The sequence below is a fragment of the Amblyraja radiata genome, chromosome 25, assembly GCF_010909765.2.
Source record: "Amblyraja radiata isolate CabotCenter1 chromosome 25, sAmbRad1.1.pri, whole genome shotgun sequence".
Lineage (NCBI taxonomy): Eukaryota > Metazoa > Chordata > Chondrichthyes > Rajiformes > Rajidae > Amblyraja > Amblyraja radiata.
In genome coordinates, this window is record NC_045980.1 from 1,377,731 (window position 1) to 1,405,676 (window position 27,946).

General features: G+C 44.7%; 1 protein-coding gene across 1 annotated transcript in view; it reads left to right on the top strand.

Annotated features, from left to right (window-relative positions):
* The window catches only part of kremen1 (kringle containing transmembrane protein 1), a 261,287-nt gene that overhangs the window by 179,895 nt on the left and 53,446 nt on the right, over nt 1-27,946 (top strand). The window contains 2 exon segments of the mRNA XM_033043091.1: nt 5,769-5,933; nt 6,016-6,100. Of these exon segments, the coding sequence (XP_032898982.1) occupies nt 5,769-5,933; nt 6,016-6,100 (250 nt within the window).

Here is a 27,946-nt window from a genome sequence, read left to right on the forward strand (position 1 = left end):
ATCCATGTACCTGTCCAAAGTATCTCCCTCTCCCCTGACATTAGTCTGAAGCAGGGTCTCGACCCGAAACGTTACTCCAAAGATGCTGCCTGTCCCGCTGAGTTACTTCAGCATTTTGTGTCTATCTTCAGTTTAAGCCAGCATCTGCAGTTCCTTCCTACACAAATGTCTTTTAAATATAGTTATAGTTTCTGCCTCAACAACCTCCTCTGGCAGCTCATTCCATATACTCCACATACTCTGGGTGAAAAGGTTGCCCCTCAGGGTCTTATCTTTTCTCCCTCACCTTAAACCTCTCATTCTCCTATGTTCCAAGGAGTACGGTCCTAACCTGCCCAACATATTCCTATAGTTCAGGGCCTCAAGTCCTGACAGCTATTCAGAAATCCTCTCTGCACACTTTTCAGTTCAGCAAAACAGGGTGACAAAACTGAACATGATACTCCAACAGCACCTTATACAACAGTAGCATAACATCCAATGTTTATACTCAGTACCCTGACTGATGAGAAGACCAAGGCTGATCAGTCTGAAGAAGGATCTCAACCCGAAACGTCACCCATTCCTTCTCTCCATAGATGCTGCCTGTCCCGCTGAGTTACTGCAGCATTTTGTGTCTATCGTTGATGAAGAACAACGTTCTGAAAGCTTTCTTGACCACCTCATCTACCTGTGATGCCATTTTCAAGGAATTTTGTACCTACACTCCAAGATCCCTCTGCTCTTAACAGTCTCCAGACCTGTGCCATTTACTGTGAAGATCCTGCCCTGATTAGACTTCCCAAAATAAATCTGCATTAAACTTTATTAACCATTCCTCTGTCCACTTGCCCAACTGATCAAGATTATGCTTCAACCTTTGCTATCTACAATACCACCCACTTTAGTGTCATCTCCTCTCCATCCACAAGTCCAACCTCCGCAGTTTTGGGGACAGAGCCTTCTCCAGGGCAGCTCCCAGGCTCTGGAACTCCCTCCCCCAACTGATCCGCAATTCCGTGTCCCTCACCTTCTTCCAGTCCCGCCTCAAGACCCATCTCTTCACCTCTGCCTATCCTTAGCCCCACGTCCCCCTTCCTTTTCATCTGTGCATTAATTGCCTCATATTGTGTTTTGTATTGAATTCTGTCTTTACTTTGTGTACTAGTCATGTCTCTACTATTTATTTCATTCCCCTTACATGTTTTTCCTCTACCTGCTAAATGTTTGTAAGGTGTCCTTGAGACTCTTGAAAGGCACCCATAAATAAAATGTATTATTATTATTATTATCTGCAAACTTACTAATCGTGCCATGTATGTTCTCATCCAAGTCGTTGCTATAAACCATGAACAGCAATGGGCCCAGCAGCAACCTTTGAGACACGCTACTAGTCACAAGCCTCCTGTCCAAAAATCAACCTCCACCATCATCCTCTGCTTTCTTCCATGAAGCCAATTTTGTATCCAGTTGGCTAACTCTCTAATGATCTAACCTTCCAGAGCAGCGTACCATGCGGAACCTTGTCAAATGCCTTGCTGAAACCCATATAGACAACATCTACAGCTCTCTCCTCATCAACCTTTTTGGATACATTTTCAAAACAACCAGATTAGTGAATCACGACCTCCCACGTCTAAAACTCTGCTGACAATCCCCGTTCGGCACTTCTCTCTCTATCTAGTAGTAACGTTCTGACCACAGATGTTGGGCTCACTGGTGTATAGCTCCCAGGCTTTTCCTTGGAGCCCTTTCCTTGCAACATTTACCACCCTCCAATCTCCCGGCACCTCACCCCTATTTAATGATGACTCAAAGATCTCAGTTAGGGAACCTGCAGTTTCTTCTCTAGCTTCCCACAGTGTTCTTATATATATCTGATCAGGCCTAGGAGATTTAACTACCTTCATACAAGTTAGGACATTCAGCACCTCCTCGACAGTAACACTGACTGCTCTCATGATACTTCCATCGACTGCCCCAAGTATTCTGGTCTTCATCGCTTTCTCCACTGTAACAACAGAAGATAATTACTCACTGAGGACCTAGTTCATCTCCTATGGCTCCACACAGAAGTGCCCGCTTTGGTTTCTAAGTGGCCCTATTCTCTCTCTGGTTACCCTTTTTCCCTTAATGTACATAAAATCTCTTTGGATTTTCCTTCGTGATATCTACTAGAGCTATCTCCTGCCCCTTTTTGCCCTCTGGATTTCCTTTTTTAGCCTGCTCCTCAATTCTCCAAACTCCTCCAGGGATACACTGGATCCCAGCTGCCAATACCAGTCCCATGCTGTATCCAAACTAAAGCCTTCTTAAATGAAGAGGACTTGCAAGTAAATTAGCACCGAATACCCAACATGTTGTTTACCTGACACCCTACCTCTTAACACCAACGTACATCGCCGTGCACTGTACAATGCACTGTGATCCTAACAGTTCTAAGTTCTAAGCTAGAGTTACACTTTGTTTTGTATCAAAAATAATTTATTTAATTACGATCATGATACAAAAACCAAACCGTGGTAACTGTGGTAACACACCCACCACCACAGTACACAATCACCACATTATCTAGACACTAAATTCTCAATCCTTACAAATATACTAAATAACTACTATACAACTCTGTCCCTCTCCAACACCACCCGGGCGTGGTTGTAACCCCAGTAAAGGGGCAAGCACAAGCCTCTTCCGCCTGGTGCCATGACTCGCGGATGGCCAGCTTGGCCAGGCCTAGGAGCAATCCAACCAGGACATCTTCAGCCCTACCCACTCCCTAGATCCCATGGCCAGTCCTCCAGTCACTGATAGCAGAGCCGCTCCGCCCCCTCTGGGACCCTAGGTGGAGTGGCGGTGCTCCTTGCCCTCCGCACCCTGGCTAAAGGGATGCTCTACTGGTAGAGTTACACTGTTTTTTTTTTTGTTTTTCTTTTTTTTAAAATTTTAATATAAATTTATTCAATTATTAAAAAAATAATATTACACTACAATAAAACAAGCCAGAACCCACCACCATAATACAATACAAACATGTAATAAACTACTATACACCTATGATACAATCCTTATTGAGGATACATTCAACACCCTGCGGAGCCCAGCAGTCCCGGAACTCCCTCAGGGTGTCCGCAGACAGGGCGTATTCCCTTTCCAATCCGCACCCGGGCACGGACGTAACCCTGGAAAAGGGGCAGGCAGCTGGCTCGGGTAGAGCCCTCCACCGTCTGGCGCCGTGACTCGCGGATGGCCAGCTTGGCCAGGCCCAGGAGCAACCCAACCAGGACATCTTCAGCCCTACCCTCTCCCCTACGCACAGGGTGTCCAAAGATGAGGATGGTGGGTGAAAAATGCAGCCAGAAGTCAAGAAGCAGCCCCTTTAGATATTCAAACAGTGGCTGCAGCCTCACGCACTCCATGTACATGTGGTACACAGACTCTTCCAGCCCGCAAAAGTGGCAGGCGGCTGGCGAGTCTGTGAACCGCGAGAGAAACAGGTTGCAGGGAACACCTCGGTGCAATACCCTCCACCCCAGGTCCCCAATGTAGAGGGGGAGAATCCCTGCATAGAGGGACCCCTAGAGTTACACTGTGGGTGGTTTGAGCTTGACAAATGACACTGGGGACTCACCTGTCCTAAGGTGCTCCTCTTCTAACTGAACCAACACAAAGTATGAGGGCATACGTTCTTTTCTTCACTGAGCTTTCCACATCATGTGTGAGCACAAAAAGGAACATAAAGTGCAGGAGTAACTCTGTGGTTCAGGCAGCATCTCTGGAGAACATGGATAGGCGACGTTTTGGGTCAGTACTGATTGTAATAATGGAGGGGAAAGATGGAAGGGAGGTGGAGTCAGAACAGAGTTTGTGAGGTAATAGGTGAATACAGGAGTAGGGGAGGGGTTGATTAGTTTACTTTAGTTCATCGATACAGTGGAACCAGGCCACTGAGTCCGAGCTGACCAGCAATCACCCATACACTAGTTCCATGCAACACACTGGGGATAATTACAGAAACCAATTAACTTACAAACCTGCATGTCTTTAGAATGGGGGATGAATCCAGAGCACCCGGAGAAACCTACGTGGTCACAGGGAGAACATACAAACTTCACACAGATCGCACCCGTGGTCAGGATCGATCCCAGGTCTCTGGCGCTGTAAGCAGCAACATTACCACTGTGCCACAATGCCGCTCCAAGGTGGCAGGTTGTTGAACAGAAATGAAAAGACACAAAGTGTGAGATAAGGAGATGAAAGAGAACAATCTAAAGGGGAAGGAACATAAGTAGAAGAGGGTGGGGGATGGTGAAAGAAAGAAATGTGTGCACATAAAGAGATAGTAACAAAGAAAATAGGTGTAGGTCCATCGGCCCTTCCAGCCAGCAATATGCTCATGGCTGATCATCCAAAATCAGTACCCTGTTCCTGTTTTCTCCATATATCCCTTGATTATGTTAACCCTAAGAGCTAAATCTAATTGTCTCTTGAAAACATAGAGGCAGGACGCAAGGAAGAGAGGGGAAGGGGGGGGGGGGGGGGGGTTTAAGAGGGGTGTGTTTGTTAGCTAAAATTGGAGAATGCAATGTTCATAACATTAGATTGTAAGCTGCCCAAGAATAAGGTGTGCTACTTTGCATGTGGCCTCACTCTAGCAATGGAAAATTCCTAGGACAGAAAGGTCGGTGTGGAAATGGGAATGGGTTTAAAATAGTTAGCAACCAGGAGATGCAGCAGGCTGATGGTGGTGAATCTGTGGAATTCTTTGCCACAGAAGGCTGTTGGAGCCCAAGTCAATGTATATTTTTAAGGCAGAGATAGATAGATTCTTGATTAATACAGGCGTCAGGGGTTACGGGGAGAAGCCAGGTGAATGGGGTTAGGAGGGAGGATTGAATGGCAGAGTAGACGATTGGCTGAATGGCATAATTCTGCTCCTAGGAGAGTCAACATCAGTCTGAAGAAGGGTCGAGACCCGAAACGTCACCCATTCCTTCTCTCAAGAGATTCTACCTCCAGTTAATGAGTTAATCCAGCATTTTGTGTCTATGGAAGGGATGGATTCAGGTCCTGATCACACCACAAAATGCACTGAGCGTACATGGTATGAAGGCGCACTCCCTCATCCATGTGGTATGTAAGCATAGCCAATTCTGGAAGTCAAAGTGAAAGCTGACTCTGAAGTATGAGCCATTCCTATACACTACCAGCACAGACTGGAGCCCTGGAGTAATGGAAGATGAGGGGTGACCTGACTGAAGTATATACGATTATTAGAGACATAGATAGTATAGATTGTCAAATGTTTTCCATGGTAGGAGTATCATAAAACTAGAGGGTATAGGTTTAATGTGAGTTGTAAAAGGGATTGTCAGAGATGATGCTGGACTCAGATACTCAGATGTTTAAGAGGTATTTAGACAGACACTTTAATAGGCAAGGCATAGAAGAATATATACTTTTTGTAGTGGTTAGGAGTTTTGCTTTTTGGTTTTAGTGAAGTCTTGAACCTTTGGCACTGGAGCCCTTAACATTCCATTCAGCCCTTCTTAAATTGCTTTAGAATTATGAAGAATAGCTGAAGGCTAATGCCCGAAGTAGTTGAAAGGGTTGTTAGGGAAATGGATTTGCTTTAAATTCCAACCTACTGACAAATTAGACCTCAAGATGAAAGAAGGGAAGACTTTGAAGTTGTTTACTACATGTAGTCATTCAAGGAAATATTTAAAAAGAATGTTTAATGCGCTTGAATGTTGTGCAATTTGCCTTCTGCTAACTTGCCATTTCCGCAGCCATTAAAGACGAGCCCCAAACGCAGCCTCCAGTGAACAAGAACGATCTAAATATGTCTGACGTGTTAATCGAGAAGGTGGGCTCTGGGACCAATGTGGCACGGTCTTCAAAGATTCTCTACTTCATCACAGCGAGTCCCAGCCAACCAAACCAGAACATGCCAGGTCAGTACCTCTCTGCTGCTGAACAAATCTGTCTCGTTCAATGTCACCGATCTCCATTGACCATCACTGTGTTTATTTACAGTGTGGACTATCTATGCCTTGGCAGGCCTATTGACATTGACTGTGATAGCAATGGTTTCAAAGATTCTCCTCCATCTAACAATAAAGTAAGTCTCGACCTTTCCCCTCACAGCAAACCATTTTCAATTAACGTAAATGGAAAGTATTGATTCTGATGTGTGTTGTTGAATTCTATATGGAGGAAAGTTACAGGCTCAGTGGGAAGGGATGAGTGAACCAAGCAGTTGCAGAAGGAGCAGTCTCTGTCAAAGTGGAGCGGGGTGGAGATGGGGAAATGTGACTGATGGTGGGATCACATAGAATTAGCAGAAACGTTGGAGAATGGTGTGTTGGATTTGGAGGCTAGTGGGGTGAAAGTTAAAGACCAGCAAACTCTATCCTTGTTCTGTCTGGGTGGAAGGGGAGTGAGCGTATTCAAGAGAGAGTTAGATTTAGTTTTTCGGGCTAATGCAATCAAGGGATATAGGGAGAAAGCAGGAACGGGATACTAATTTTGGATGCTCAGCCATGATCATATTGAATGGCGGTGCTGGCCCAATGGGCCGAATGGCTTATTCCTGCACCTATTTTCTATGTTTCCATGTTTCTAAGAGTACAGAACTATGGGACACAGGGGAGATGCAGGTAGGGGACCCATCTAAAGAAAGTGGACGTTGGATGTCCATGTATTGAAAGCCTTGCAAGCAGCTGCGACAGAGATGGAGAAATTGAGAGAGGTGGGAGGAGGTGTGGCTCAGATTACTGTGGGAGTCGATGGGTTTGTAGTAGGCATCGGTCGATAGTCTGTTGGTGACTATAGTCCTCAATGGAAGTAAATCTGTTCTAATGCTACCTGGCCCACAAATAGTTGCAGGAAATGTGTTTGCGTCTTAAGTCCCCTCAGAAATGGGCTGACAAATATTCAATTCAGGGGCAGTTAGGAAGGATAAGATTCTCGCTAATCAACAGGATGAACATCAAGATATTACCTCTCATTGCGTGACATGCAGATAAATCGCTTTGTATTTCATTATGTTCCGTTACCCCTTGCATAAGTCAGATTTTATGCAAGTCGGAATCACCTTAACACTAGGTAGTAACGAAGAAGTTCAGATGCTGGTTAATACATAAAACAACATAAAGTTCTGGAGTAACTCAGCAGGTCAGGCAGCATCTCTGGAGAACTTGGATACGTGACATTTCAGGTCAGGACCCTACTTCAGACTGATTCAGTCTGCTGAGTTGCTCCAGCAATTAGTGCCCTGAAACAATTTTCACCTTAAAACTTGGTGCCAATACTGCTGGTCTTCATCAGCGAGCCCATCTTCACCAGATGCTGTGTAGTCCAGTTGCCGCTGCTGTTCTTGTGGCTCACGTTGTAGCTCCAGGCCCAAAGTGCGTTCTTCAGGCCGCCGCTGACAGGATACACTCGGTCACTGTGGGGCTCTCTCCCCTCTCACCAGCTGCCTCCTCCTCCTTCTGCCATCGCCCCACAGTGGCAGAAACTGGTAGAGCAGCGAGCCCAGGCAAGGGTTTGTAGCTCTGACACTGACGGGAAGCCTCACCATCAACAACACAGGTCATTCAGGAAACGGAACCACCCGCTAGGAATTGTTTATCAAAGCGTGAGTTGACGCCGTCTGCTACGTAAGTCGGCAAGTGTCTGCACACTCTTTTCCCACTGTCATATTTCTGGTCTGGCAATTGGAAATGACAATAAATGTTGGCCTTTGTGCAGCAAACTTACAATTTATTACTAAATGTACAGTAACCATTGTTTTTTTGTTTTTTTTTAATTTTTATTAGAAGTACAATGTTACAGTAATACACACCACATATATCTCTTTACATTTGTTGTACCCCTTCATTTTTTGAGCTTTAAAAAAGATAGAAATAAAAGAAGTAAGGAAAGTGAGAAAGAGTCGTGAAGGTGCAGGAAAGTGTTGGGAAAAGAAAGCCCATAGAAAAGGAGTTAAAGAAGAAAGTTAAGAAATAGACCCTAGAAAAGAAAGAAAGAAAGAGTAACCATTGCAAATAGAGATATTAAGTAAATTATATTCTACTTCAAAATCATGTTTATAACAGTATTAATACAAAAAAAAATTAAAGGACGGTTCATTCTCAGTTTAAGCGTACAGAATCATTTACAGGAAATCAAATAATACATTATTGTTGTGCAATTCCAAGCATCTCATTCACTATTCACTGGATGTATTCAACAGAGAGTTAGATATAGCTCTTAGGGGTAATGGAATCAAGGGATTTGGGGGGAAAGCAGGAACAGGATACTGATTCTGGATGATCAGCCATGAATGGCATATTGAATGGCTCGAAGGACCCACTCCTGCACCTATTTTCTATGTTTCTATGTTTCTAAGTTGTCAAAATATTTAGTTGGGGGTTCTTAGTGAAGACTGGTTGATCGCTCCTTGAGGTGAGGTAACTGAAGGTTACCAGAATCCTTGGAATGAGGTAACTGAAGGTTTGGCCAGTGGAGGTGAGTGGCAGACAGGTGTGATGATAAAGTGGACACAGATCAGTACTTCCAACTACGCAGTTGTGGCAGGATAATAGGTCAAGGACAGGGCCGGATTTACCACTAGGCTTCTTAGGTTGAAGCCTAGGGCCTCAAAATCTAGGGGGCCTCCGGCCAAGGCAGGACACCTGCCATTCAACTCTGAGCGGGGCCCCCCTCTCTATCTCTCTCTGTCTCTGTCACTCTCTGTCTCCGCCGGGTCTTCACTCTCCGCACGCTTCTCACCCGCCGGCACGGCCGGCCACCTTGCACATGTGCACTGCTACGGCCAGCACATCCTCCCCCTGCACATGCGCACAACCACGGCCAGCACATCTTCGGCCGCCCTGCACATGTGCACTGCCACGGCAACTGGTAGGTGCTGGGCACTTTCTCCCTCGCGTTCAGTAAGTTTTCTTTTTCCCCAAGTTTTCAGGGGGTATGAGGTTCTGTGCCGTGTTCAGGGTCAGCCCAGCTTTGGTCCTCCAAGCTCTTCTCCGAGGAGTAAGAGGCATTGTGCAGCCCCTCACGGGGTACCGCTGTGGGACTTATAGATTGCCCACTGTGGCTAGCCTCCACCTCCCGAAGCCTGCCACTTAGGAGGATCTCCTCGAGCAACCGCTCCAACCGGCCTCGGTGCTCACGGGCACCGGCCGCTCGCGGCTGCTCCAATTCCTGCAGCCGGTCCAACCGGCTCCCGTGCTCCCGGGCACTGGCCGCTCCCGGCTGCTCCTTATACTGCAACCGCTCCAACCGACCCCGGTGCTCACGGGCACTGGTCGCTCGGGGTTGTTCTTCGTCCTGCAGCCAGTCAAACCGGCTCCCATGCTCTGTGGCACTGGCCGCTGCTGGCTGCTCGTTTCCCTGCAGCCGCTCAAACCGGTCCCGGTACTCACGGGTACTGGCCGCTCGCGGCTGCTCAAAGTCCGACTCATCGGAGTCTATGATGTTATGCGTCTTTTGCTTCACTTTCCCGCCCGGCCGAGGAGTGGATTTTGCCGGTGCGGGAGTGAAGTCGGGCACAGCTGATTCCTCTACGGGAAGTTCCTGTGCCCTCGGCTGCTGCTGTTGCTGCTGGTTGTCCGCTACTCCACGGTTCTGCCCCTGCAGCTTCTTTGCAGCTTTCTTCCTGGTTACTCTGTCCATTTTTCCCCTGTAAAACAAGTTGGGAAAAACGTAGTCGCTTACCTGTCGTTTGACGGCTTTTCCTTCTCCTGCTTATGGGGGACGTCCTCCCCCCGCTGTGACTCGTTGCAATGCGTGTAGCGATATGACACGCATGCGTCCTAGTGGGCTTCTTCACGTAGTCACTCATGTGACTCCGAAGTAAAATTGAAGTTTTTGGCCTAAATGCAAAACGCTATGTGTGGCGGAAAACTAACACTGCACATCACCCTGAACACACCATCCCCACTGTGAAACATGGTGGTGGCAGCATCATGCTGTGGGGATGCTTTTCTTCAGCAGGGACAGGGAAGCTGGTCAGAGTTGCTGGGAAGATGGATGGAGCCAAATACAGGGCAATCTTGGAAGAAAACCTGTTAGAGTCTGCAAAAGTCGTGAGACTGGGGCGGAGGTTCACCTTCCAGCAGGACAACGACCCTAAACATACAGCCAGAGCTACAATGGAATGGTTTAGATCAAAGCATATTCATGGGTTAGAATGGCCCAGTCAAAGTCCAGACCTAAATCCAATTGAGAATCTCTGGCAAGACTTGAAAATTGCTGTTCACAGATGCTCTCCATCCAATCTGACTGAGCTTGAGCTATTTTGCAAAGAAGAATGGGCAAACATTTCAGTCTCTAGATGTGCAAAGCTGGTAGAGACATACCCCAAAAGACTTGCAGCTGTAATTGCAGCGAAAGGTGGTTCTACAAAGTGTTGACTCATGGGGGGCTGAATACTTTTGCACGCCACACTTTTCAGTTTTTTATTTGTAAAAAAATGTGAAAACCATGTATCATTTTCCTTCCACTTCACAATTATGCGCCACTTTGTGTTGGCCTATCACATAAAATAGTAAGATTAAACGAGAACTTACCAGTTTGAAGTTTGATCTGTATTTTATGAGGAGTTACGATGAGGGTATTACGTGAAGAACCCGCTCAGTGCGCAGGCGCGGCATACTTCCAAGCAGCGGTGTGGAATCACAGATAGACACAGTTATTTTGAAGTAAACATAGTAAAGATAAGGAGACATCAATTTATTAGTTTGATCCATATTATGAGGGTGGGAGCGGAGGGCACGTAATACCCTCATCGTAACTCCTCATAAAATACAGATCAAACTTCAAACTGGTAAGTTCTCGTTTAATCTTACTATTTTACTTCGGAGTCACGTGAGTGACTACGTGAAGATTTCAAAGCTCTGTGATTTCAAACCGTGTAACAGTTTCATTTCACTCACTGCCGAAGTTCTTGAGGGAGGAAGTGTTATCGTAATGAACCAATGAGTCTATTTGTAGAAAAACACAATGGTATTTTTTAAACAATAACAACAAAGAATTAAGTTGCTCCCCTGGCCTTAAATTAAATATTTGCAGTTCGTAAATCTTTACTGCAAATAAACCAGGTTTTGCCAACGGCTTATTATAAAATTTCTGAACGGTCTTTTCCCTTCCCACCATCCTGCTGTAGCCAGGATGTGGTCTATAGGCATGTCCATTCTTTAGCCGTCGACATGGATGCTGCCCTGGTGGAATAAAATTTGTACATGTTAGTGTTTATCCCAGCAGTTTCTAGCACCTGCTTGAGCCATCTCGCAATGGTTTGGCTCGTACCCCACCATAAGGTTTTTGTGACTGACCCACAAGGCTTTTCATCTCCCTCGAATATTCTGGTTGTGTCTATGTAGGATAGTAGGTGGGTCATGGCACATAACCGTGGTTCTGGTGGGTAAGCCACGACTGGATTAGGTGTTCCTGGTCTGCTCTGTTTGACCAGTCGCTGGATAACGACAGATCTGGTCTGGAGCTGTGATCATGTTGTCCAGTCGCAATAGGTGTAGTGACTGGACCCTCTGAGCGGATACAAGTGCCATCAACATGAGCGTCTTTAGTGTAGCTTGCTCGAGGCCGGGGGATCTGGCTGGTGGCCATTCCCTGAGATATGTCAGGACCACACTGATATCCCAAATATGGGTATACCTGGGCTTAGGGCTTGATATTGTAAATGCCCTTCATTAGTTTTACCGCCAGTGGATGGGATCCCATCGCCTGTTGTCCTGGCGCTGGTTTGAGATAAGCAGAAAGAGCACTCTGCGCTGTGTTGATGGCACTGTAGCTGATCCCTACATCGTGGTGTAGATGGCCAGGAACTCCAGTATGTTGGTGGCTGTAGCTGTTGCGTATGTTGTCCCTGTTTCCTGGCAGTACTTCTCCCTTTTTTGATGCTGGTTAAGTACTGCCTCTTGGTGGATGTTCGAAGGGATGCCGACATGGTGGTGATGGTTTGTTTGGACAATCCCAGTTCCAGGTTAGGTCTGTTCAAACTTGCAACCCAGGCGTTTAATTTTCTCATGGCATGGGTGTTTAGCTTACCTGGTAGGTAAGTAGCTGATAGCCAAATATGTCTTTCGACACACCATTGCCAAATCATGTTGACCAATTTGTCGCATGATAATGATTTTATGCCACCCATATGGTTAATATAAGCCATCACCGTAGTATTTATCAATTTGTAACCGAACATGCAAGTGCTGCATATTAGATACATATGCTTTTAAACCATAAAAGGCGCCCAACATCTCTAGATAGTTAATGCCCAGTGTAAGTAGTAATGATGACTCTAGGTTAGTCCATCTACCACTTGTGCTGGATATGGAGTTAATCGCTCCCCAGCCTTGAGCACTGGCATCTGTTTGAATAACTAAAGTAGGGTTAGTGATAAAGATAGGGCTGAAACTATGCCAAACGTTTTCTGCCCACCACTGTAGCTCTGATATTGCTTCAGTGGGTAAGTTCATGACACGATCATAGTGACCTGTATGTCGTTTTATTGCCCGTACCTTTGCTCTCTGTAAATTTTTTGATAGTGCAAAGGTCCGAATTGTGTAGCCGGAAATGCTGCTACCATTTCCCCAATTACTCTTGCTACTTGTCGAATAGTTGGTCGCTCGTTGACCATTAATTTGTTGCATGATTGTGCTAATTCAACCATTTTTGCCTTTGGCAAGGTAACAGTCATATGGACTGAGTTAATTGTGAAGCCCAGGTAGTCCATGATAGTGGATGGCTTCAACTTAGATTTATCTGGATGTAGGACGAACCCCAGAGTTTCGAGGAGCTGTTTTGTAGCTGATACTGCTGCCACAGCCAATTCCATCGTTTTCCCTACTATCAGAATATCCTCCAGATATGCCATGACAATATGTTTTTGTTTTCTTAGTATTGCCATGGCTGGGTTCAATATTTTGGTGAATAATCTTGGGCTGAAGTTCGCCCATAGGGCAATGCTTTGTACCATCCAGATAAATTTTAGGTATCTGCGATGATCCTTGTATATGGGTACTAGATAATAAGCATCTTTAAGATAAATGCTTGCCATGAAGTGTCCTTTGGAATTCAGTTGTTTGGCAGTAACATATGTCTCCATTTTGAAATGTATATACTTAACAAATTTGTTTAGTGATGTTAAGTCAATGATGATGCGACAGCCACCATCTTTTTTGGTTTTAGTGAATATATTCGATACAAATTCCAAAGGTTCATGTTTGGTCTTTTCGATGACTCCCTTTGTGATAAGTCTCATCAGTTCAGCTTGTCCCTCACGTTTCTCTTTGACGGAGGGAGAAATACCCTTTGGGGCCATTGTTGAACTGGCGGCGTTTTTTCTGACATGAATTGTATTTTATATCCTCTAATGCTGTTGAGTATATACTTGTCACTCGTGACCATACCCCATGCTTCTTTAAACAAGTGTAATTCCCCCCTGTTAATAAAGCACCCTTATTCTCTATATGCTGGTAGGGACCAGACCCACCTACCTCCATGGTTATTGGCGATTCTGTTTCTTCATTTTCCTGAAGATTTTGTTCTGACGTGCTGGCGATGTTGGGGGGAGGCGCATTTTCCAGAGGGTCCGCTGCGGGCCCTGATCTAAAAAAAGATCTTTGGGGATAATGTGCGGACCCCAAGCGTTCACCAGTCCCATATTGCGGACGTCGACTGGTGGATGCCGTGGGGTGCTGCCGCTTGGGTATCGGAGGTCTTGGTTTGCTCGTCCCGGGGCCTGCCCTCATTAGGCCAAAGGTTTTTGATGCTTCCTGCATCTCCTTCAGTTTTTTATTGAAATCTTTCCCAAATAGCAGCGCGTCCGTCTCCGCAGCTGGGGCTTTACACAAGCCAGCAAATTTGGGATTGAGGGCAGGTCTTATGTTTCCCTCCGGAGATTGTTGATCTCAAATTGTGTGGTACACATTAATGCCAGCACATCCTGCTGGCAGGTATCCATCTCCGTGGTCTCCACGGAACGAGCAAAGGCTGTGATGGCCGACGTCAGGAGCCTTAGGATCCGCTGTAGCTTGAGTTCTTGGGTCCGGATGTGTGACCCACATGCCCCCAGATTTGGCTGTTGACACTTTTTACTTTGAGGGCCTCACCGTTTTCTGGTGCTGTGTTGTTTCAGCACCTCAGCGAGCACCTTTTCCAGTAATGGTTGATGCTGGCCGCCATTCTTGGTTCCAGCGGTGCTCCAGCCCATCGGGTTGCTACAAGCGGTCCATCACACCCAACAGCTCTTCATGTTCCTGCACCCCTGGCATACTCCCGAATTCGTCCGCCTGCCCCTGTTCCAGACCAGCCCAGCCCTGGTCACCAATGCTAGCCTCCAGTAATGAGGGAGCAGAGGGCAGTGCATGAAACACTGTGGAGGGGGTGCCTGACCTCCCTCCGCGAGAGCGCTCTTTCTGCGCATCTCGCTGGAGCTGCTCCAATTGCTGTTGGATGCAGCTCAGGCGGCTGTCTCTCCTCCATTTAGGTGGAGACATGTCCCCGTCCGATGAATCGGACGCCACCGGCCGGATGCCTGTTCGGATGGCTAGACATCCAGCCCGCAGTTCAGGCACTAGCGGGACTGGGCTCGGCGCGGTGATGGGGATAGCGGAGCGCCTGGTAATTGTTCCTACCGCCTTCTTCTGGAGCTTTTGTGCCTTGTAGTAGCGAGAGCGCCCCTCAAGCAGCGCGTCTCGCAGGCACCTGCTCCGTGAGCCGCTCCAGCGGCTCAGGCGGCTCTCTCTCCCCCCGTGCGGGTGGAGAGACGTCCCGTCCGACATCGGGAACACCTGCCGGATGCCTCTCGAGTGGCTATGCATCCAGCCCGCTGCTCAGGTACTAGCGGGCTGGCCTCGGCACGGTGTCGGGGAATTACGGAACACCGGGTCGCTCCTACCGCCTGTTGCTGCCCCCCTCCCCGACGGGAAACGTTCCTCCTTGAACGGGGGACAGTTTTGTTCCAGAGCCTTTTTCTCTGCCTGTAAAAAACACAAGCAGAAAAAGGCTCACCTGTAAAAGAAAACCTCACACGCCAGAGATCTGTGTTCGTTTCTATCCTCGGACACTGTCTGTGTTGAATTTGCACATTCTCCCTGCAAGCGTGTGGGTATCCTCCCACATCCCAAAGACGCATTGGCTTTGTAGATTAACTTGTCTCTGTAATATTGCCCCTAATGTGTAGGGAGTGGGTGAGGAAAGTGGGATAACAGAACTTGTGTGAATGGGTAGACAAAAATGCTGGAGAAACTCAGCGGGTGAGGCAACATCTATGGAGCGAAGGAAATAGGCGACGTTTCGGGTCGAGACCCTTCTTCAGATTGATGCCGGGGGAGGGGACACGAAAAAGAAAGGAAGAGGCGGAGACAGTGGGCTGTGGGAGAGCTGGGAATGGGAGGGGAAGGAGGGAGAAAGCAAGGACTACCTGAAATTAGAGAAGCCAATGTTCATACCGCTGGGGTGTAAACTACCCAAGCAAATATGAGGTGCTGCTCCTCCAATATGCGGTGGGCCTCATTCTGACCATGGAGGAGGCCCAGGACAGAAAGGTCGGATTCGGAATCGGAGGGGGAGTTGAAGTGCTGAGCCACCGGGAGATCAGGTTGGTTATTGTGAACTGAGTGCAGGTGTTGTGCGGAGCGATCGCCAAGCCTACGCTTGATCTCACTGAGGTTGATCATACGCTGAATAATCCACTGAGGTTTATCATATATTGAATAATCCAAAGGAGGTGTGTGGGGCCCCTTTTTTGCTACTCACAGGTCGGTGAGTGCCTGGAATGTGATGCCAGGTTCAGTGGTTGAGGCAGATACGATAGCGATATTTAAAAGGCTTCTGGATAGGTATGTGGATATGCAGGGAATGGAGAGATATGGATTATGAGCAGGTCGATAAGAGTTGTTCTTGGCATCATGTTTGGCACAGACATTGCGGGCTGAAGGACATATACGTGTTCTCTAATTGTTCTCTATTCTATGTTAAGTAACTGATACTGGAATTTGCTTCTTGTAGAGAAGACGCAAAGATCATTGTCAAGGCTCCCGCAATCCCCTCTCTTGCTCTCTCTCCACGGGTGTCGTAGCGGTAGAGTTGCTGCCTAACGGCACCAGAGACCGGGTTCGATCCTGATTACGGGTGCTGTCTGGATGGAGTTTCTTCCTGTGACCGTGTGTTTTTTCTCCGGGAGCTCCTGTTTCTTCCCACACTGCAAAGACGTACATGTTTGTAAGTTATTTGGCATCGATAAAAATTGTAAATTGTCCCTAATATGCAGGATAGTGCTAGTGTATGTGGATCGCTGGTCAGCACGGACTCGGTGGTCCTAAGGGCCTGTTTCTGCGCTGTATCTCCAAACTAAACTATACTAAACCTCAGATATATGCCATCAGGACCTGGGAATGTATCCATCTTAAAGGGCCTATCCCACTTACGCGATTTTTCCGGCAACTGCCGGTACCCATCATAGTCGCAGCAGGTCGCCGATAATTGTCATCATGTTGAAAATCCAGCGGCAGCCAGAAAAAGGTTCAACTCTTTGGGCGACTACTCACGACCATACAGGCGTCACATGTCAGTAATCTGCCTACTGAGTCCTTAGTCTCCCACTTGCTAGTGGGGGCCTATAGTTTTTTTTTTGTTTTTTTTTTGTATTTTTATTAGAAGCAATGTGCAGTAGTATAAACCGCGGCATATGACAAAATATATTGAATGTACATCTTCTATTTTAAATTTAAGAAGAAAGAAGTAGAACAAGAGAGAAAGAGCGAGAAAGAGAGAAAGTGAAAGAAATAGTGATGTGTAAACCCCTAGACTACCAGATAGTGCAGTCCAGGAGTGAATGAGTAAATGCCTATAGAAGAATAAGAAGACAAAAACCAAAAATAATAAAGAAAAAGAAAAAGAAAAAACGGACCCTTACGTGTTGATATACCTGCTTCATTTCTCACCACACCCACCGTGAATGGTGAATCGGTTTAATTGGGGGCCTATAGTTTGACCCCATTTGAGTGCCTGCATCTTTCTTATTTCACGATCCCATCTGAAACATCGAAAACACAGAACATTGAGCTGCCAGTCGTGTCCCTCTCGCAACCACTTTTCCGCAATTGTAATCCTCGCATGAACCCAAACCATGGCCAAAACATCATAATCCAAAGCAGCAGGAGCAGGTTGGTGGAGGATCTTTGCTTTGTATTGGGGCCATTCTCCTGTATGCTTCAATGAACAAGCCGTGCTTGATCTCCAAATATGTGCGTGCACATGCATTGGCTGCAACATGCAGTTTGACACTCAAGAATACAGTGAGTGGAAATCAAATCAGTGAGTGGGAATCAAATCAAAGACATCTAAAATAACTGTGGGAATTAATGGAAATCCTTCACAGATCAAGCACCAGCTGTTGAAAGAGCAGCAGTTGATGGTGACAGTTAAATACTCTAATAGAGAGAAACAAAATGCTGGAGTAACTCTGCGGGACAGGCAGCATCTCTGGAGAGAAGGAATGGGTGACGTTTTGGGTCATTAAGGTTACACTTCCTTATCTCTGTATCTCCCCCTCCCCTGGCTCTCAGTCTGAAGAAGGGCCTCGACCTGAAACGTCACCCATTCCTTCTCTCCAGAGATGCTGCCTGTCCCGCTGAGTTACTCCAGCATTTTGTGTCTATCTTCGGTTTAAAGCAGCATCTGCAGTTCTTTCCTACACATTTGGAACGAGAGAAAACCAATGTATTCAATGGTACAAGGCAGTGGACAAGAGAAGGACAGGACAAAGCAAATATATCTGATAGGGTGAGTTCAGGGCTACCATGAGGATGAAATATTGAAGAAGTGTCCTCACTGACAGATTAGGAAGGGCAGTTAGAGAGAAATAACACAAAGAAGTTTAAAATCTGCGAGATGAGAGCAGTGGAGGGAAAAAGCGCAAACAAAGGAATGCAAAAGTTGCAAAACTAGAGCAATAGGGAACGCTAAGTAGGGCAAGCCATGCTCATGGTGAGAGAAAATGGGACCAAAATTACAGATTATTGTCAGATCTAGCCTGAGGGCCTTTGTTTCTGGAGCAGAGGCGATATGGGTTGAATAATTCCCTGTTTATCCTGTGGTTTGGCTTCACTCCAGCAGCAAAGTTCTTGCAGATGAGGTACAGTGTCGCAGAAAAAGCTTGAAAATAAGGGTGGAGGTGACATTTCAGCCTCAATTGATACCAGTCTGCAGTGAGATGGGATCTTCAGTGATTATAATGACTGCATGCAATCAAGTAGCAGATGTGGGATTGAACTCAATTTTAGCATTGAAACAGGAACAGACTTCAAAATAGTTTAAATCACTTAAATTGTGGCTGCTGTGCACAGAGTGCTTGTTTGACCACACTACAACAATGGACAGTGCTACCCATCTGGGATTTACCTACCTCAGACCTGAAAGCTGTATTTCCTCCACACCACCTCCCCTGGAGATTCATGATTTTTACAAACCTTAGAGAAATTGCTTCATCTTTCCCTCCCACATCATCTCACTCTGATTTTGAGGAAGGTCTCTCAGCTCACGATTTTCCTTCAGCACGGAAATAATTCCACCTTACCAATTGGCCCTCATATTTTGCTTGGACGGCTTACAGCCCAGTGGTATGAAATTAATTTATTTAATATCAAGTAGTCTTTGCTTTCCCTCTCTCTCTGTCCCTCCCCCTCTCCGACTAGTTTCACTGTCCTTCTGATTAATTTTACTGATTGTATACCTCGTTGACACATTCCCTTCAGCTAGCAATGAACCGGTCTACATTTCCTTGACAGTATCTGCTTTGATCTGTCGTTTTCACACCGTACCCTTCCATATCTCTATGTCTCCCTCTCCCCTGACTCTCAGTCTGAAGACTCTCAGTCTCGACCCGAAACATCACCCATTCCTTCTCTCCAGAGATGCTGCCTGTCTCGCTGAGTTACTCCAGCACATTGTGTCTATCTTACCATCTTGAGTGCGTGTGCAGATGTGGTGAAGATGTCGCTATTTAGAGCACACTACACACCACTCTACACTGCGCACCTGTGGTCGAACTATTTAAAGACAAGTATGCAGAGACTAAAGGTGGCATATAACGATGCCATGAGAACACTGCTAAGGCAACCTAGATGGTGTAGTGCCAGTAATATGTTTGTGGCTGCAGGAGTCAGTACTTTAGAAGCTATCCTAAGACACTACATGTATAAATTCATTTGCAGGATAAATGACTCTAAAAATGTGCTTATTGTGGCCTTGACAAACATAAGGGTTAGCACTACACGCTACGAATCCCAGCTGTGGAGACACTGGTATCGTTGTCTCGTTGTAGGACATTGATCATCTTTTAATCTGGATCTTTAACTTAAGTATTGTGTTTAAAAAATATATAAATTATGATGATTTTTATAAGTGATATACCAAGATTTTATATGTATTTATGATATTTGAAATGCAATGCATTTTTAATGTAATGTTGCCCTTTGTCTGGACCTTGAGTCCGAAATAAAGTTTATTATTACCAATCTTCCAAATCCACTTTGCATTTTAAAACCCTTCTGTAGATTACCCTTCAGTTTTATGTAGGGAAGGCAAGCCAAATGTATTTAATCTGCTCTCAGATATTATGCTTCAAAGCCGGCCTGTATTGCAATCAGTCATAAGGTGCAGTGTCTACAAGCACACACTACGTTACAGATAAGTCTTACCAAGGTTCCACACAGCTAAAGCATAACTTTGTCCCACTTGCATTCTTGTAACATAAGCTGTTTTCACATCTGATTTCTGGATCTGGGTGGCATAATAGGGGCCTCCCTGGCTTTGAACATAGTCCCATTAAAATAACACATTACATTTGAAAGACACCTTTCTTATGCAAGCTGAACTTCAAAAGTGGCAGAGATATCAACTCCAGGCCACAGAACAACATTAAAAGTGATTCAGGCATTTATACATTTCAGGCCAACTAATGTGAAACAGTAGCTGGAATTATATAAAAGGCAGGCACAAAATGCTGGAGTAACTCAGCGGGACAGGCAGCATCTCTAGAGAGAAGGAACGAACCGGTGGCGTTTTGGGTCGAGACCCTTCTTCAGAAAGCTTTTGTAAGACGCCTTCAAAGAACAAATGTTGGTGAGAACATTAGGGCACCAGCTCTGAGAACATTTGGGCACGAGCTCTGAGAACTAGTGGCATAGCTTGTAGCATTGGGTTGAACAAAAATATAACAATAACACAGTGTCAAATCTTCATGAAAAATGTTGAACAAAACCATTTAATATGGTTGCCAAATCAGGAACTGATGCATCTTACGGTATATGATAGGAAATGAGTTTGACATGATGTTTTGTAAGTAACGTGCGTAACAGATTCAAACAGATATTAAATCATCTGAATCATAATGCCAACTCTCAATCTTCCCCCAATGTATTATTAGCACTAATTATATTTTTGTTTGCACTTCATAATCGCATGGAATTTATTATTCCCATCCCTGTGATCAAACCCTTCATTTGCTTGATCTCTGTAACTTCCTTGGTCCCAGTAATCAGTAGAAACTTTGCAATCCCCTCAGTCTGATTTTTTCTGGACCTTGTCCTCATCAATGGGACCTTATTTTCAATTAACCTGCCCCAAGCTCTGAAGTCCTTTTTGAAAGTCAATTTTATTTTGGTCTGACCATGCATATTGTTGGATATAGTAGAGTTGGAGACAGTCCAGACAAGATTCACCAGTCACCAGACTTATTCCTGGATGAGGAGGCTGTCTTAACACACATGCCTGAAGAAGTTTGATTGCTTGGAGTTTAGAACATTGCGGGGTGACCACTTTGGAACATGTAAGATACCAAGAGGGCTTAACAGATGGTTATATAAGCTTTTATATAATTCCAGCTACTGTTTCACATTAGTTGGCCCGAAATTTATTAATACCTGAATCACTTTTAGATGTTGAAAAGTTTCCACTGATGAGGGTCTCAAATAAGGGGATATTGTAACAAGATAAAGGTGAGGCCATTAAAACAAGAGTCAGGGGAATGTCTTCTTGCAGAATGCCACACCAGTGTCTTGTGGAGCGACATCATAGAACAAACAGTATATAAAGAGGAGGTAAATTAATTATTTGCAGATCAGGGAATTGAGGGTTGTGGGGATCTGGCACAGTAAAGTTGAGGCCTGGGGAAGAGCAGCCATGGTCACGTCAGTGGAGCATGTTGAAAGACCAGCTACCATACTCCTGCTCCCATATCCCTATGTTGGTTTGGTCCCGGTGATGTACTGTGGGACACTTTACTCTTATGATTGCTACATAAATACTGTAGTTTGTTTGATTTGTTCACCATTTGTAGACACCAATGACCTCCATTGTCCATTTATAATTGTGCCAGAATTAATAATAATAATAATACATTTTATTTATGGGCGCCTTTCAAGAGTCTCAAGGACACCTTACAAAAATTTTGCAGGTAGAGGAAAAACATGTAAGGGGAATGAAATAAATAGTAGACATGACTAGTACACAAAGTAAAGACAGAATTCAATACAAAACACAATAATAAGGCAATTAATGCACAGATGAAAAGGGAGGGGGACGTGGGGCTAAGGATAGGCAGAGGTGAAGAGATGAATTAAGGAGGCATTTCAGGTGGGATTTGGAGTCATGGATTGGTCAGGCCAAAGAAGAATGATAGACCTTCAGTACATCAAGTAGGGTTCTGAAGCAATACACTGCTGGCTTTGTGGCACCATTAGACAAGGTGTCTTGCCATTGCAGTGATATTTAAGTACGTGGATCTAACGTTATGGGATTTGAACTCAGTACTGGTGCAGTGACTTAACATTTAAGCTGCTTTAACTACCAAATGAAAATGAAAATGTAAAAGGAAAACTCAACCAAAAGCTGTTAAGTCTGATTGTTATAGTTTCTAACTTTCAGTTCACCTTAGTCGATTAATTCAGGTAAGATTGTAATAAATGGACCAGTATTTCATTCACAGACGACATCTAGTTCTTGCTAGCTTGTGTGTTTAGCAAAGTGACCAATGGTCTTCAACCCTGAATCCTTTCAAGTAGGCATTAGGGAGCATGGATATTAGATTGCAACTTAATAAGGCAGGAGTCAGGATCACACAAATCTGTCTACTGGCTTCTTTCGTTTGTTCCTCTTGGGATGGGATAATTGGAAAAGTAACTGCTTGCCAATTGGTAGATTGATCAATTGATTTAGTTGCCAGTGGGGATGCTCAGAGAGGCTGGGATACCAATAGAGCTTGCAGCAGATAGGATTAAATGAAGGCACAGGGGGGCACACTAGCCTCTAAAGCGGTTAGCAGAGAGGATAAAACTGATTACTATTGCATATGGATACTCTACGGAAGAAGTGGCTGCTTCATGTGAGAAAGGGAGAATCTACCTGAGATTATTGAACTCAGTATTGAGTGTACAAGGCTACAACAAGCGCACACATGAGAAGAATAGCTTGATAGGCGTTATTATAATGAATTCAAGAAGGCAGGAGAAGAAGTGCTGTGTTGAGGCAAAGTGCAGAACTGAAGCTTTGGCTCAAGAGGCTTCAGTGAATAGGGATGAGGACAGGGTCATGGCAGTTCCATGGTCTATGTCTCTGTGTTATTCTTCATAGGTTTGGATTTCATTGAGATGGCAGACGGGATATTGGAATGCTCCTCCGGCAGGATGTGGGAAGTCAGGGGATTTCCAGTGCCCCTGGGGACCGCACCTGCAGTAAGTACATTCAGCTGCAGCTGCTTAAGGACCGCATTAAGGAACTGGAGCTGCAGCTGGGTGAGTTCAGGATTCTGTGAGGGATCATAGACATAGAAACATAGACAATATGTGCAGGAGTAGGTCATTCGGCCCTTCGAGCCAGCAATCAATATGATCATGGCTGATCATCCACAATCAGTACCTTATTCTTAAATTATGACCCCTGGTTCTGGACCCCACCCCCCCAAAATCAGGATTTTTTTTCCTGTCCAATCTTTTAAGTATTTTATATGTTTCTATAAGATACCCTCTCATCCTTCTAAATTCCAGTAAATACTAGCCCGTTTGACCCATTATTTCATCATTTGGTCGGGAGGTCTGTACCTGTGATGGTGTAAATAGCTTGTTCTAAGCTTCCCCCCAGCCTAGTTTCAGTCAATAAAATACTGAGTCAAGCACTTGCGCATCTAAGCTTTATTTTGAAAAAACACAATAACAGTTCCCACTACCAGTGGCGGACTGGCCAGGGTGTCAGCTTGCCCGATGGCAAGTGGGACCCTGATGAAGTGATAGCAAGTGATGGCAAGTGGGCCCCTGTTAAATGATAGCATTGTAGTTGTGGGTGGGCCCCCTTTGTCTCCTGGCAACCAATATTTATAGACCCTGTCCGCCACTGCCCACTACTATCCTTAACCACCGCGGGTTCGATCCTCGTATCTGCTTGATCAAGCCCTCTTAGCCTCGTTCAAGCAGACACTCTAAAAGCTCGCGCCGTCCCAAGCGTTCTCCCAGAAGATCGATACAGGACCTCGTGGGAGCTACCTTTTATAGGTCCCGAACCTTGATGGGCCGAACCACATGGGGGTGGTCTCTATACAGACCAATAACAGATATCGATTAACACAGTACATGATTGACATTTCCCTAACACAATAATACAGTGACTAATACAATGTATCTGACGAAGTTTCTCGATGCAACTTAAAAGAGATGAATTATGCAACATGTGCCTTGATTGTCAGGAAACCCAGACAAGACTCAACACCTAACCCAATCAACATCTAGCAAAGTAAAGATTTGCAACATTATTTAAAATGTATGTCTGGTTTGCATTCATCCAATCCGTTCCATGCAATTTGCACCTAATTGCCCAAATCTGCAGATGTTCCCATTCTCTTCCTGCCACTCTTATCTAGGCTCTAGACAAACTGGCACCATTCTGCAGCTTGTCTCATTTCTGCAGAAGGCACATTAAAATTAACCAAATGGCCTGGCAGCCCAGAAGCCTTTACTCAATTTTAGTGTCCTGGTCTCTCCAATTTGGCCAGATTTAGCAATGGAAGGGGCAAGGATTCAGATTTTTAGACCATTGGGATTTCCTCTGGGACAGAGGTGGCCTGTACAAGTGGGACAGGGTGCATTTGAACTGAATTGGGACCAATATCCTTGGAGGGAGGTTTTCTAGTGCTACTCGGGAGGATTTATACTAGTGAAGCCGAGGGGTGGGAACCAGAGTAACATGTCATAAATTGGAAGAGGCGATGGGTAGGTGGAGATTAGGATCAGTGAGATGCAAAGACAGGACAGGCAGGGAGAGGTGACGGAATACAGTGATGCTGATGGGCCTAAGTGGGTATATTTCGATGCAGGGGGTATTGTGGAGAAAGCAGATGAATGTAGAGCCTGGATCAGTGGTTAAGACTATAATGTTGTGGTCATTGTGGAAACATGGTTGCAAGAAGGACCCACAGCTCAATGTTCTGAGGTTTTGTGATGGGGACGTGACACTAATGTGAGATTATCACGGCAGCACTCAGAGAGGACATACTGATGATTTGTCTGCTGGGGTGATATGGGTGGAGCTTGGAAGCAAGAAAAGTGCAAGCACTCTTGTGCGATTATATTATTGACCTTGCAATACCACATGGGAGAAAGAGGAAGAAATATGTAGACAGAGAGTTGCCATAGCAACATGGTTGCTTTAGTGGGTGAAGTGAGGAGATCTTGCATGACCAAAGAGCTTGTAATTTTGATCAAAAAGCAAAATGGAGCACATGCAAGATTTAAGAGGATAGGATCAGACATGGGCTTTGAGGAATATACAAGGGAAGAATGAAAGAACTCAAGCAGGCAATTAGAAGGCACAACAAAATGGCTTTGGCGAGTTGGATTAAATAAAATCCCAAATCTTTTTATACCTATGTTGAAAGACAAAAGGTTAACCTGGGAGAAAGTAGGACCACTTAAGGATCAAGAGGGAATTTGTACTTGGAGTCTGGGTGTGTAGGAGGGATAGTCAATGAATACTCTGCATCTGTTTCATAAGAGTGTTTGAGATTGTCAGAGGAGCCTCTTGAAGAGCATTAGGTAATCAATCCGCAGGACCGGATGGGATTTATGTCAGGTTATTGAGTGAGGCAAGAGATGAGAGTGAATGAGCCTTGATGAAGATTTTTGCATCATTGCTAACCACAGGCGAGGTCCCAGAGGACTGGAGAGGAGCAAATTATGTTCCTTTATTTAAGAGGGGAAGTAGATGGAATCCAGGGATTTATAGGCCAGTGATCCTGATAACTATTAGAGAGGATATTTTGGGATTGGATATACTCCCATTTGGATGGGAAGATGTAAGACAGCATGGCAGGTCATGTCTTTCTAACATGATTACGTTTTTTGTGGAGGTTATAACCATATAACCATATAACAATTACAGCACGGAAACAGGCCATCTCGGCCCTACAAGTCCGTGCCGAATAACTTTTTTCCCGTAGTCCCACCTGCCTGCACTCATACCATAACCCTCCATTCCCTTCTCATCCATATGCCTATCCAATTTATTTTAAAATGATACCAACGAACCTGCCTCCACCACTTCCACTGGAAGCTCATTCCACACCGCTACCACTCTCTGAGTAAAGAAGTTCCCCCTCATGTTACCCCTAAACTTCTGTCCCTTAATTCTGAAGTCATGTCCTCTTGTTTGAATCTTCCCTTTTCTCAAAGGGAAAAGCTGATCCACATCAACTCTGTCTATCCCTCTCATCATTTTAAAGACCTCTATCATGTCCCCCCTTAACCTTCTGCGCTCCAGAGAATAAAGACCTAACTTATTCAACCTTTCTCTGTAACTTAGTTGTTGAAACCCAGGCAACATTCTAGTAAATCTCCTCTGTACTCTCTCTGTACTCTCTCTATTTTGTTGACATCCTTTGGGCGACCAAAATTGTACACCATACTCCAGATTTGGTCTCATACAATTTTAACATTACATCCCAGCTTCTATACTCAATGCTCTGATTTATAAAGGCTAGCATACCAAAAGCTTTCTTTACCACCCTATCTATATGAGATTCCACCTTCAAGGAACTATGCACGGTTATTCCCAGATCCCTCTGTTCAACTGTATTCTTCAATTCCCTACCATTTACCATGTACGTCCTATTTTGATTTGTCCTGCCAAGGTGTAGCACCTCACATTTATCAGCATTAAACTCCATCTGCCATCTTTCAGCCCATTCTTCCAAATGGCCCAAATCACTCTGTAGACTTTGGAAATCCTCTTCATTATCCACAACACCCCCTATCTTGGTATCATCTGCATACTTACTAATCCAATTTACCACACCTTCATCCAGATCATTGATGTACATGACAAACCCATTTGAAGGTGATTGATAAGGGTAGGGTGGTAAATGGGTTTTGGGAAGGCATTTGATAAAGTCCCCATGGTAGGCTTATCCAGCAGATTAAGATGCACGGGATTAAAGTGAGTTGGTTGCATGGATTCAGAACTGATTTATTGATTGAAGATTGAGGGTAGTGGAAGAAGGACAATATTCAGGCCGGAGGTCTGGGTCCATTATTCTACAGGATCTGTGCTGGGAAATTATATATAAATAAATTACTTGGACATAAACATAGACAGTTTAGTTAGTAGGTTTGAGTATAAGAGTGACAATGTCATGATGCAGCTTTATAGGAAATTGGTTATTTGGAATATTGTGTGTAGTTTTGGTCACCTCATTACAGAAAGGATGTGGAGGCTATGGAAAGGGTGCAGAGGAGTTTTACCAAAATGTTGCCTGGATTATGGAATATTATCTACAGGGAGAAATTGGACAGGACTTGGATTGTTTTCTTTGGAACGCTGGAGGTTACAGGGAGAAACTGAATGAATGAATGAATGAATGATTAAGTTTATTGGCCAAGTATTCACATACAAGGAATTTGCCTTCGTGCTCCGCCCACAAGTGACAGCATGATGGTTTAGTTAGTAGGTTTGAGTATAAGAGTGACAACTGATAGAAGTATACAAACTTATGAGAGACATACTGTAGGTAGGTCAGATAGTCAGAACTTTTTTCCAAGGATATAAAAATCGAATTTTAGAGGGCATACCTTTAAGGTGAAGGGGGTCAAAGGATAAAGGAGATGTACAGGGCAACTGGTTTACACAATGGGTGGTGAGTGCCTGGAACGCGCTGCCAGGGTTGGTGGTTGAGGCAGATACGACAGTTTGGATAGGCATGTGGATATGCAGGGAATGAAGGGATATGGTTATGCGCAGGTAGATAAGAGATGGTCTTGGCATCATGTTTTCATGCACAGATATTTGAGGTCCAAGCGCCTGTTCTTATGATGTACTGTTCTATGTTCTAAGTTCTATGGCACAGGCAGATAGATTGGAATGGGATGGAGAATGAAGATGATAGGTAACTAGAGGCTGAGGTTTGCCCTGTGCTCTCATGATAAAGTAGCAATGTTACAAAATTTTGAGATTTTAAAAATCAAGTCTGCAATTTATCCCATCAGATAAAGCATAAAAATAAGTTTAATTTGACACCTAATTCACTTTCATATCTCAAGTATTTAAAACGTTATGGCCATTTTCATACTCGGAAATTAGCATCTTGTTCCCTATTGATTTTCTATGGACATAACAAAAAAGCTGTGATCGTGGACAGTCAAAAGCCCATAACTTTCTTAAAAATTAAGAGAACTGAATGAAATTTTCAGTTATCATAGATTGAAGCATTCTGAAACAAATATAAAATAATCTTACTTGGATGACCTGAAATTAAAGCATATAATTAGTTAGTTACCTAATTGTAGCTAATTTCAAACCAATTACTAGATCTAAACATCTATCCATTTCTTAATAAATGATTAACATTTTTAAATAGCCTAAGTGTCCAAATAATATTCACAAATAATTCACAGTAAAACATGAT